The following is an 11,094-nucleotide window of genomic DNA, read 5'->3' on the forward strand; positions in this document are numbered from 1 at the left end:
TCACATTCATCTCTAACACCAGAGGTTCACTTAACTTGGTGTGCTGCTCCTAAGTCTCAGGAACCATTAGAGCATTGCTAGGTGGCAGCACAGTGCTCCTGGTACATGTGATGTCATCATGGGGTGTATGAGGGGTGCATCAACCTCCTCCTGGTTAGACTGAACTGGACGAACCCCCTAAACACACAGCATATAATGCTACAGAAAAAATTACTACTTTTTTGATTTTCTCTTCAAATGTTATAAAACAGGTGCTGCCTGTCACCAGAGGTCGTGGACCGACAATACGTCATTTCATAAACATCTTAAAGATTTTTTTTTCTTTGTTTTTAGTAATATATATTTTTTAAAAATCTACTCATTGCAGATGTTATTTCAGCGAGTGACAGCTGTGGGGCAGTAGGACCCTGAGCTACTACTGCAACTGTAAAACCGGCAGCTGGCAGGAGGGAGGAGTCTGAAACAAAACCAAACAACAGTCCACACCCTGCAGAGCCAGAGAAGTTCCTCCGCATTCCTGTCCAACAAACCCGCACACATCAACACCACACTGACAGAAAGCTGAGAGGAAGCACTGTCTGGAGCTGCGTAAGAGCCTGCAGACGAACTTCTCTCTGGTTTCTACTGTCTCTACTGTCTTCATGCCGCTTTCTGTATATGTGCATTCAGGCAGGAGTTTACGGAGGGCCTGACGAAGAACTGGAGAGCAGAACCACCCAATCATCATTGGCGCCCTACTAGGTGTAGTATTTCCTGACTCATCCTCTTCCTCATCCCTAACCGCCTTCCTGAGTGTCAACAGAGTCTGTTCAGGAGCACTTCAGTGACAGCAGGAAGTGTTTGACCACTTTCACTTGCTCTGTGTGTCTTAAAGTTACGGCGCCGTCACAACACGAGTTTTATCTGCATCCCGCGTTTCACTGGAAGACACGCAACTTCCTGAAGAACGTGTCTGCAGCCACGACTAAAATACCAGCAGACGTAAAGTTAGCTCAGGGCCACCTGCAAATCTATATGCATGTCGCTATAAAAGAGCAGCTGATGCAAATGAAATTAGGACTGTTATATGAATATACAAATATATTATTGCTGCAGCCTAAATTCTAATTGATGTCTCTCAGGTGTTTCTACCTGAGGCTAGTAAAAACCTTTAAACAATTTGGAGGACAAAACTGGTTTAAATACAGCTTTTCATGGTTGCAGACTGGTAATAACCCAGTAATAACAACTTAAGATTTTGCTGTTGAAGTAAAATTGTTAAAAGTTGTTTTCCAACCAGAAAACAATACGAAATGTTTTGTGGCCTAAGATCTTTCCTTTTATTCATCTAACATATCAACATAACAAGCTGCAATGTGTTTATGTTATGTCAGCTACCGTATATCAGGAGTTGTATTGGTTTTACTAACTTGCATACCCAAATGAATAATTTAAATTCCTCGACCTTCAAAGAAATTAGGGAATATAAATAGAAGCTGTTATAGCTTCTGCCTCTTCTTCACCTGGATTGGTTGAGCATAATAGAACAGGGAGGTTTTTTCTCTTCTTAAAACAATTATATATAATTTGAATTTCTCCCCGAGTCAAAAAAAAAAAGCTAAGTAGTAAAAATACTATTCAGTTTTAATCTGCGTTACTTCAAATTTTTATTACTTCTTGTGAAGATAATCACCGAGATGAAAGAAATGCTGGTAAAAATTCAAATGTATTTGTTTAACATGTCTGAATTTGTTTCCACTTCTGTAAATCTGTGCACATGAAGACCAAATAGACTGTGGAGATGTAGCTGCACAGATGTCTTGTTGGAGAATAATAATGACAGGGGTATAAACGTTCACTTTGGTTGTGGTTTTCTTCCAGTCTCACCATGAGGAAGGCAGCTGATGATGAAGGTGTGCCTGGTGGTCGAGGTGAACCCGCTCTGCAGTTGGGTGGGGAGGCTGCGGGCGGGAAGCTGCCGAGCAAACTGAGCGCCTCCTCCTTTACACCAGGATGGACCAAAGTCAGCTGCCCCTGCTGTGCCTCAGAGCGGGTCGAGCCGCTGGTTCTGGTGAAGCTCGGACCGAAGGTCGTCCCCGAGACGAAACGCTGGCTCATCAAACTGATCGGCGCTCCTCAGAAGGATGGAGGTAAGGTCTCAGTTTCCAGTGGCTCCCTGGAGCAAAGAAAACATACAGCAGATTAAATGTTTATGAGCATCTCAGTGTTGCAGCAAATCAATTCCAGTTCCAGTAACAGGCTGGGTCACGTCTGCGTCAGATTTCTCACAGGATTTAGCAAACAAGTCAAACAAATAAACTTGTTAACGCTGGGTTCTCACTTTGAAACACTTGCTTCAGGTGCCGGGTTATTGGCTCACCCAGGCGAGGACGCCACTGGTAACATCATCGCGTTGTCTGCGCCGCGCTGTACGTTACTGCGAACCACGGAGGAGCTGGGTCTGTGCAAGATCTACCACAACGGTGAAATGGAGGCCTTCGCTTACAACGACAGAGACAACTTCAGAGATTCAGGTAGATAAGACAGACGTGTATACTGATGGAACATGTAGAGTGTCTTATATTTAAGGTTAGGACTCAAATAAGTAATGTTGTTCATTGAGGAAAGAAAATACATCATACTTTTATAGCAATATTTAAAGAATGTGTCTTGTTTCTTTCCCTCCAAGAGACCACTGTGTAGCACAGAACAAATGGATCCCTAATGTTTTCAGTTGTCACATTTAATTGATTCGTTGCATAGGTCTTTTATTGTTGCCAGAAGACAATAATTATATTTACAGCTTATTGTTACATATTTAATTGGAAGAACTGAATTCAGATAATGATCTCGTCTTCAACAGCACGTTTGCATTGTGCTACTCTTTGACCAAAGTTAACAGTAAACCTCTACATTAAGTGTTAGGCCAGCAAACAGTTCTCTGGGAATTATATTGTTTTGGTACCAAACCTCTCTTTGAAACTGAAAAACTGTTATTTTTTGTTGTTTCATTTTTAACAGTCTAAGTAATTAGGACAAATTGTGCCTTAAACAAATTCTTGGAATCCAATGTTTAACATAGTGAGTCATTGTTTAAGGAAGCAGCAGCCATATCGCTGCTGCCAAGGAATTATCTCTGTGCATGTGCAGACATCGTCAGGCCGCAACCTTATGACAACTACTCCACATTTGGAGATGGCAGCAGTAACTGCATATAGGGTTTGTATATCTATTTTATCTTACCCCCAATGAGGTTTTGTGACTCACCTGAGGTAATAAACCTGGCAGTAAACATCAAAAGCATCAAGAATAGTGCTGCTTCAGACATAGAAAACCAGTGTATTCATATGATGGTTCTACATACGTTTGATGTTTCCAAACTCAACTTTCCAGAATGTCCTTTGTTGAATATCCATTTCAAAACATCAAAAACTGAAGTTCACCATGAATTTACGGCAAATATTTCTACAGTAAAAAGGGTTTTATGTGAAGTCTGGGAAACAAATTGTAAAGAGGAACAAAGAAGAGAAGTCTGTAAATACCTTAAAGGATAAAGGGTTTAAAGGGAATAAAGGGCAGAACAAGACATAAAAGAAGACATAGAAAGAAATAAGAAACAAAGTGGGTAGAATACATAGCAGCGTTTCCCCCAGTGCATTATAAGCCTGGCAGGCCACCAGGCTTTACTTGTGCCATCAGTAACGATACACATGTTAAGTATCGCATAACATGTGTAACAGACAACATGGAGGTGTTTCTAACGTTGGCTGAGCGACAGTACATCATAAAGTACGAGCTGGACGGTCTGCGGGCCCAGAAGGACCAGAGGATACCCGGCATGCCCGACAGCTGCACACTGCAGAAGCGAGACAACATCTGTGAGTAGCCTCATTGTGTTTCATATCAACACAGAGAAAGAAGACACTCACGTGCTACTGAATCATTTCCCATTTGCTCCAACACAAAAGACATTCTACCAGTGTTTGCTTGGATTTAAGTCTCCTGAGATGAACAACTCTACAGACTGTTGGTGCTCCAGATTTTAACACACCAACCCTGTTTGTGTAAAATTGTTTTCTTAATAAGGTGCTCTTGCGTTCTTCCTCTATTCCCCTCCCAAATGAACACCATTTATCCAATAAAACCATAATCCTTCTCCTGCCTATCTGGCCTGGTTTCTTAAAGAATCCAAACTGAGTTGTGCATCTGGTCTACTCATTTCTAATCTTGTCAAATTCAATCAAAACTAACAACTTCTGCTATGCCACAATCTGAAAAAAACGTGAATCAGTTATAGCAGATCCTGCTTCAATTGATTTATCGTGTTCCTCCCTGTATGCATCTTATTCCCCTCTCTTCTGCATTAAGAACTGCCTTCAATGTTTGGCCCCAGGTAGCAGGGCTGAAAAGCTCCAGACCAGTCTTGAGCTGTTTTTTCCTGCTCTTGGCCTTGCAGGGTGCGGTCTATGTCCTGGAAATACAAGCCTTGACCCCACACCTGATATGACAAATCTTTATTACTCTTTTATTTTTTTTATTATTATTATTTATCATACTATTGTGTAATATAAGCCGATAACTTCAACTTAGAGATTGTGCATCAATGAGTGGCTGAATTGTTAGCTTATAAAAAGTACTAGATTAACATCAAAACTTAGTTTTGGTTGAGTAATTGTCCTGAAATACATATATTAGTTGAACTCTAAGAATTTGGCCTCAGTCTTGGAAGAACCAGCTTTGACTCCATGCCTGCCAGATGCCATAAACTCATCCTCTGGAATACCTCTACTTGGTTCAGCTTCAACATTCCTCCCATCTGATGGATTTGGTTTAGTTTCTTATTGATTCCTCCTCTCCAGGCTCTTCTCTGCTTGCTTCCTTCTCTCAGTAGAGATCAGAATATTGTCTGCATTATGTAGAGTCCACTTCAACTTCCACCAGTCGTTCACCACTGCTTACACAATGTGTTCTCGCCACCATTTTGACACTCATAGGAGTGACATAGCCTGTCACTCCTACAACACCTCATCACTACCGCAGTCTCTTCAGATTCCATGCAACACTCTCAGATATTACTTATCCTCCCCTGACCTTCCTATAAATGACCACAGATCATTTGGACTACTGCAGGGCAGAAGCTAGGACAAGCTGGTGTCATTGTAGACACATTTCCTCTCCACAACCCGGGCAAGCTAAAGGACCTTAGTGAATCTTGGTACTCTGGGAATCAGCTGGCTCAGCCACTGGGTATGTCAATATAAATTTACACTTAAAACAATCTTCTGCCTTCCAAAGGAGTACATGACGAGATTAGCTGACAAAACTGTAACGGTGATGCAACACACGCCTTCTGTCTATTTTCCCAGACAAAGTTAATGAATATTTTGGAAGTTCTGTGGCCTTCTACTTCAGCTTCCTTGATTTCTACACCTGGTCACTCCTTCCACCGGCAATATTGGGCCTGTTCATCGCATATTTCTCAAGTAGGTTTGACGACTTATATTGATGGCCTTATGGCTTCATTTAGTGAAACGGATTTCCCTGAATAGATTTGATGTACCTAAATTTTCTTAGCTACATCAAGTAGCTAAGTTTCCTTAACTACCCGATTTAATTTAATAAGGTGATGAATGTAAACAATCAAAATTATGCTTATTTTGATTGTAGTAAGACATTTTTTCTTCCAATTTTTTTTTTAAATTCATACTTCTCCAGACACAAATTTAGATATTTTTTTCAGTCCTTACTTTCAATTGTCAGATTATGTGACATGGCTAAGTATAATCAATAGATAGATGGACAGATAGTTGTCAAAGAATTATTGATCAAGACACTTTATAAGATTACAAGAACATCTGGTGCCTAGCCTGTCATAAGATATCCAGAGTTAAACATTTTCTTCAGGATCATGATGATTGTCTTGTTTTGGCTCTAGTAGAGTCAAACACAGGATGTTCATGTACATAATGTATATATACGTTCCTGCCCATCGCAGGAGAGGTTCAGAGGGAAATGCTGCAGTCAGTCTCTGGGTCTCAGGAGGAGGAAGGCCAGGATGAACCAGAGCCTCTCATCAGCGGTCACATGCTTCAGGCCTTGTTCAGCATGCTCTGGTCCACAGTTGTCATAGAGCTGTGGAAACGCCGCAGTTCCTCACTGTCGTACCAATGGGGCACACTGAACCTCGCAGAACGCTTCGCAGAGCCACGGCCAGGTTTCCACGGCGACCTCGGGGTCAACCCTGTGACCGGTCGTGTGGAGCCGCTGTTCCCCGAATGGAAGAGGGACCTGCGTATGGCGCTGGTGTCTGTCCCGGTGGTGGGGCTGTTCCTAGGTACGTTACCCAACAACAACCAAAGTGTGAGTCAAAGTGCCTCAGGTGTCTGATATACGTGTTACATTTCATCCTGCAGGACTGGTGGTTCTGGGAATGATGTGTTTCTACTGGGCAGAGGCCCGGGTGCAGTGGCTGCACAAAGATTGGGACTCCATGATATCTCAGACTTTCCTTTACGTGCCGTCAGTCCTCCATATTGTTTACACAAATATGCTTGCCACCGTTTACAGGACAGTTGCCAAGTCTTTGACGGAATATGGTGAGATGCATGAAGAAAACATATCAGGGAGAAGAAATGTATTAATGCAAATATTTATCAAATTAGTAAGGAGGTGTTAAGAGATCGTCTATTATAATTTATCTTGTCTAAAAACTCAAACTAATATTTTCCTTAGAGAATCACAGAGAGGAGTCTGCCTATGACAACCACATGACAGGCAAAATCTTAGTGGTGAGTTCTCTCTCTCTTTTGCTTTCTGCATATTCACCCATTTTTAGGTCCAACCAGTCAACACTAATATAACTCTTTCCTTTTGCCTTTTAGTTCACCTTCTTCAACAACTTTGCAGTGCTCTTCCATATTGCCTTCTTCAAGCAGGATGTGCCGTTGCTTCGAAAGGTAACAAAGATCTTCAGTCCAGCACTAAAGGTTCTGTGTCCAAGAAAATATTTCCTATAGTGATTACAGAAACTTGCATTCCAATTTTTGTTTGGATGGGGGACATGAATCTACTTTGCTTCTTTGCTATCTCTTTTTTTTTTCCTTTGGGAGGAAAGAAGAGGCTTTCTCAGCATGCAAACATCACAATTCAAAATCTGCCATTTGTTTTTCTTTTACTTTCCCCATTAATTAAATAAGAAAAATACATTTATATATCAGATCTAATGCTTTTCTGAGTTTGTTATCTTAGGACATTTGTTTTCCTAATGGGAACCATTTTTTTTTCTTTTAATTTAAATCAAAAATACATATAATTTAGAGATTTTTCTTTGTTTATTTCGTGGGATCATTAATTTAACTTTTTACTTTTTGTAAATTGCAGGATTTTGATTACAAATGAGCTAATTCATGAGTGACTACAAGATGTACAATCAGATTTTCACACACTGTTTCTATCTGTTTAAAGCGTTTAGCTTCTTTGCTGATCATCTCTCAGCTGGTGAACCAGATAACAGAAGTGGTCATACCTTTCCTTGTGGACCGATTCATCAGTGCCCCCCACAGGACAGAGAGCAAAGACGACCCAGAAGAGGAAAAATTTCGGAACCAAGGCACCCTTCCTACTTTTCCGGTGAGTGCTCTGAATCACTTTAAACGTCTTAAAACAAGGTTTTGATTAAAAGCAGCCTATAAATCTGCTTTTTCAACCACAGGGACTGTTTGCAGAATACATTGAGCTGCTGGTGCAGTTTGGGTATTTGAGTCTTTTCTCCTGCGTGTTTCCTTTGACTGCTGTCCTGCTGCTCCTCAACAACCTAACAGAAATCAGATCGGACGCTTACAAAATTTGCAAACTCTTCCGCAAACCCTTTTGTCCTCCTGTGGCCAGTATGGGTGTGTGGAAGGTCAGCTGCAGTATAAAACCATATTAAAACCCAAAAACCAAATTTGTAGATGTCTGCTTATATCAGAGTCTTCCATTTTAGGTTGCCTTTGAGGTCTTGAGTTTTGTGTCAGTGGTCTCCAATGGTTGGCTGCTGCTGCTGTCTCCACGTCTGCAGAAGATGAGTCAGGAGGCCGGGATGAGCAGCAGCAACCTTCTGATGGGGGCTGTTATGGTGGAGGTAAGAGCGAAGGCTGGATCCCAAATAATCTCTTCGTTGATGTCTGTTGGTGTAATTTCATCTCTGTGTATTTGCAGCATGTCCTGATATTAGTAAAGGTGATCATGGCTGCCCTGATACCAGATGAGCCTGACTGGATCCGGAAAAAGAGGGAGCATATTGAGTACACATCTATGCAAGCCCTCAGACAGCAGGTCAGCTATTTTAACTGACTTTATCACGTACTTGCTTCATTTCTTAGCTTTCTTAAGTATTTTGCTTATATTTTCCAGAAGCTGAACACTCAAGAGTCCTAATTTTGTTTCAAGATTGAAGTCGTGCTCAGTGTCTCGGGAGGTAAAACCAAAGAGGACAACAGAGCTCAAGAGTGTCCTGTATCGTCCCACAGCTGTGATTTTGCTCCAAGTGTTCTTGTTGACTTTACTAATTCACACAGTGCTTTTGCTATTTAAACATGTAACATTTTATGCATACTGCAAGTGCAATTAACACAAGCAGCTAAAAGTGAATTTATCCTTAAAAATGCACCAAATGGATTGCCAGGACTTCATTCACTGCATCAGAGTCTTGTGAGAGGCTTTACTAAGGATGCAGATTATACAGTTAATATAAAAAGAGACACAGTATTTCAAGTTACTCGTGCCAAAAACAGGCAGAATATTTGCCTCATTGCTGCCACCTGGTGACAATAGACAGTCAGTGTCCAGGATTTAGAGCAAGAGGACAATATCAATAAAAAGAAAGAGTGAGCTGACTTTAAAGCTACTTTTAGCAATATCTGATGTACATCGTCCTTACCCAGGTGTTTAATAACAACATTTAAAAAGTTACCAGGGATTCCTCTAGTTATGCTGTAATGACTCTTGGTGCATCTCAATGCAATACATGCTCCAAAACATTACGACCACAAACATCCCGTCTCTGGTAAACGTAACAATAACAAGACCTACCATATGAAATTGTAACGTTGCAATACTAATATCTGAGTGACCCACCTAAACACTGTTCATACCACTTCTCAAACACTAAACCGCTTAATTTTAGTGTCCAAGAACTTGAATAAAACGACAGATATATGTGTTAAATACATAAAAGCATTTTAAAGTAGTTATCCACATTTTTAAGCAATTCACTGAAATAGATGAAAATTTGTTTTACTCGACTTTATCCATCAAAAGTATTCGCCAGCACGGTAAGCAATGCCAAAGAGAAGATGATCGGTATGCTCTGCAACTAAGTTCCTCTGCAGGCTACCAGTCGGATCTTAAGATGGCTAAATTATTTCATGATTGACAGAAAACAAAAAAACAAAACAAAAATTAAAACAAATCCTACAATGTTTCTATGTGATTTTCACTAAATGAATTCAAAAAGTGAATTCATGCTTTGAAAATTAACTATGTCGAGTTTGCATTTAAGTTGCTGCTAAATAACTATTCACATCTACTGAATTGAAAACCTTGGTTGTAACAACTGATAGTTTTTATTCAACTGTTTAGACCTAGCTATTAAGTTTAAGGGTTTAGACATTGTACAACAACATGGAGATTTCAAAGAAGCCTCTCGAAAGAAACTGCTAATATATGACAGGGTTTACTTACGGAGTACTGTCCGTGGGCTTTATGGTCGCTTCTCAAAGTCGAAACACGACGTTACAAATTTGTCAAATATCCGGCGCCATGTTGGCTTATGTTAGCTAACAGCTAGCTTATTCCGGCGGCAAGCTAACAGCTGGGTTTTTTTAGCTACTCTTTATATCATAAATAAATAAATAAGAGTTTAATTTGTTATATTTTTTACATACTCCGTTGTTTACTTGACGTAAACGCTAGAATCAAGTATCGGATGCCACAACACTGAAGATAGTACCATTTTGTTGCATCGTTTTCTTGGACAACAGAAAAACTACGGAAGAAGATTGGGCCAAATTCAGGCATTTTTTTCCCCTCACAATTCTGACATTAAAGTCATTTTTATAATTTATCAGCTTAATTACGTTATCATCCCTTACTGCGCTGAGAACAGAAAAGACAAAATAAAAAACCAAAGTCGATTTTGTTTTTTGTTTTTTGCTTAGCAATTTTCAATGAAGGTTAAGCGTTTTCTTAAAAATCATTTTTGAAAACATCTGTATTCTGTGTTTCAGGTGTCAATAGAAAATTCATGCTATGGGAAGAGACCAAAGCTGTGCAGTGATATTGTTTTGAATATTTTGTTTTATTTGTTTGTTTATTTTTTTGTTTGTGCACCAATTTTGCAGTTCTGTGGCCCTAACCGCATTAACTTAAAGTCAAATAGTGCATGTTGTTATCACGATGATACGTGTTCACCGATGATGGTGTTAATTTGGTATATTTAAAGGGCAGTTTTAAAACCGACAGTGACAGTCGGTTTTTGTATATTTGCTCAATTTCTACTCTTATTGTATTTAAGTGTTTAGTCTTTTTAGCCACCAGGCGTCGCCACACACTGACCTTGATGGTGATGCAGCTTGTATATGCAATCCTGGCGGTTGCAGGTCTGGTGGTTTCCTTTCAACCTGCTGCAGCTGTAGATTTGCAGACTAAACACAAAATATGGATTTGGGTGTGTGTGGGGGAGGGTGTGTGTGTGCATGTGTGTGTGTGTATATTGGGTACTCGGTGGAGGATGTGTAGATGAAGACAATCTGACTGTAGGGTTTTAAAAGCCGGCGGTGTTTCCTGGTTGTAATAATAGTCACTTGAAAATGTGTTTATAGTGATGTGTGTGTTTTTAAAGAATTAAAGTTACTAATTGTAATTTAAACTCTTTTCTTTTTAAAGGTGCAGCTGAAGTTTTTGTTCTGTTCATTTCTTTATATACGTGTATTCAGCAGCTTGACATTCTTGTAATCTTTCAAATAGTTGCCAATTAAATATACATTTAATTATTTTTTTCTTTGGAGTATGGCTGTTTCCTAAAGTGTAATTCTTAAATTGTAATTATAGTGCATTTTTTATTTTTTTTTAATT

At 39.9% G+C, this 11,094-nt stretch overlaps 1 protein-coding gene across 1 annotated transcript; it reads left to right on the forward strand.

The window, feature by feature from the left end:
• Positions 1-479: 479 nt before the first annotated feature.
• On the forward strand, positions 480-11,012 carry ano10b (anoctamin 10b). Its single transcript, XM_055035936.1, has 16 exons — positions 480-588; positions 670-741; positions 1,861-2,129; positions 2,340-2,513; positions 3,720-3,857; positions 5,110-5,226; positions 5,346-5,462; positions 5,975-6,313; positions 6,393-6,575; positions 6,712-6,767; positions 6,861-6,935; positions 7,444-7,608; positions 7,691-7,882; positions 7,964-8,101; positions 8,179-8,295; positions 8,374-11,012. The coding sequence occupies exons 3-16, from the start codon at positions 1,868-1,870 to the stop codon at positions 8,395-8,397; spliced, it is 2,097 nt and encodes a 698-aa protein (XP_054891911.1). The 5' UTR covers positions 480-588; positions 670-741; positions 1,861-1,867; the 3' UTR covers positions 8,398-11,012.
• Positions 11,013-11,094: the final 82 nt, after the last annotated feature.

Source organism: Poeciliopsis prolifica, unplaced genomic scaffold (assembly GCF_027474105.1).
Source record: "Poeciliopsis prolifica strain line A6 unplaced genomic scaffold, Auburn_PproV2 SCAFFOLD001, whole genome shotgun sequence".
Lineage (NCBI taxonomy): Eukaryota > Metazoa > Chordata > Actinopteri > Cyprinodontiformes > Poeciliidae > Poeciliopsis > Poeciliopsis prolifica.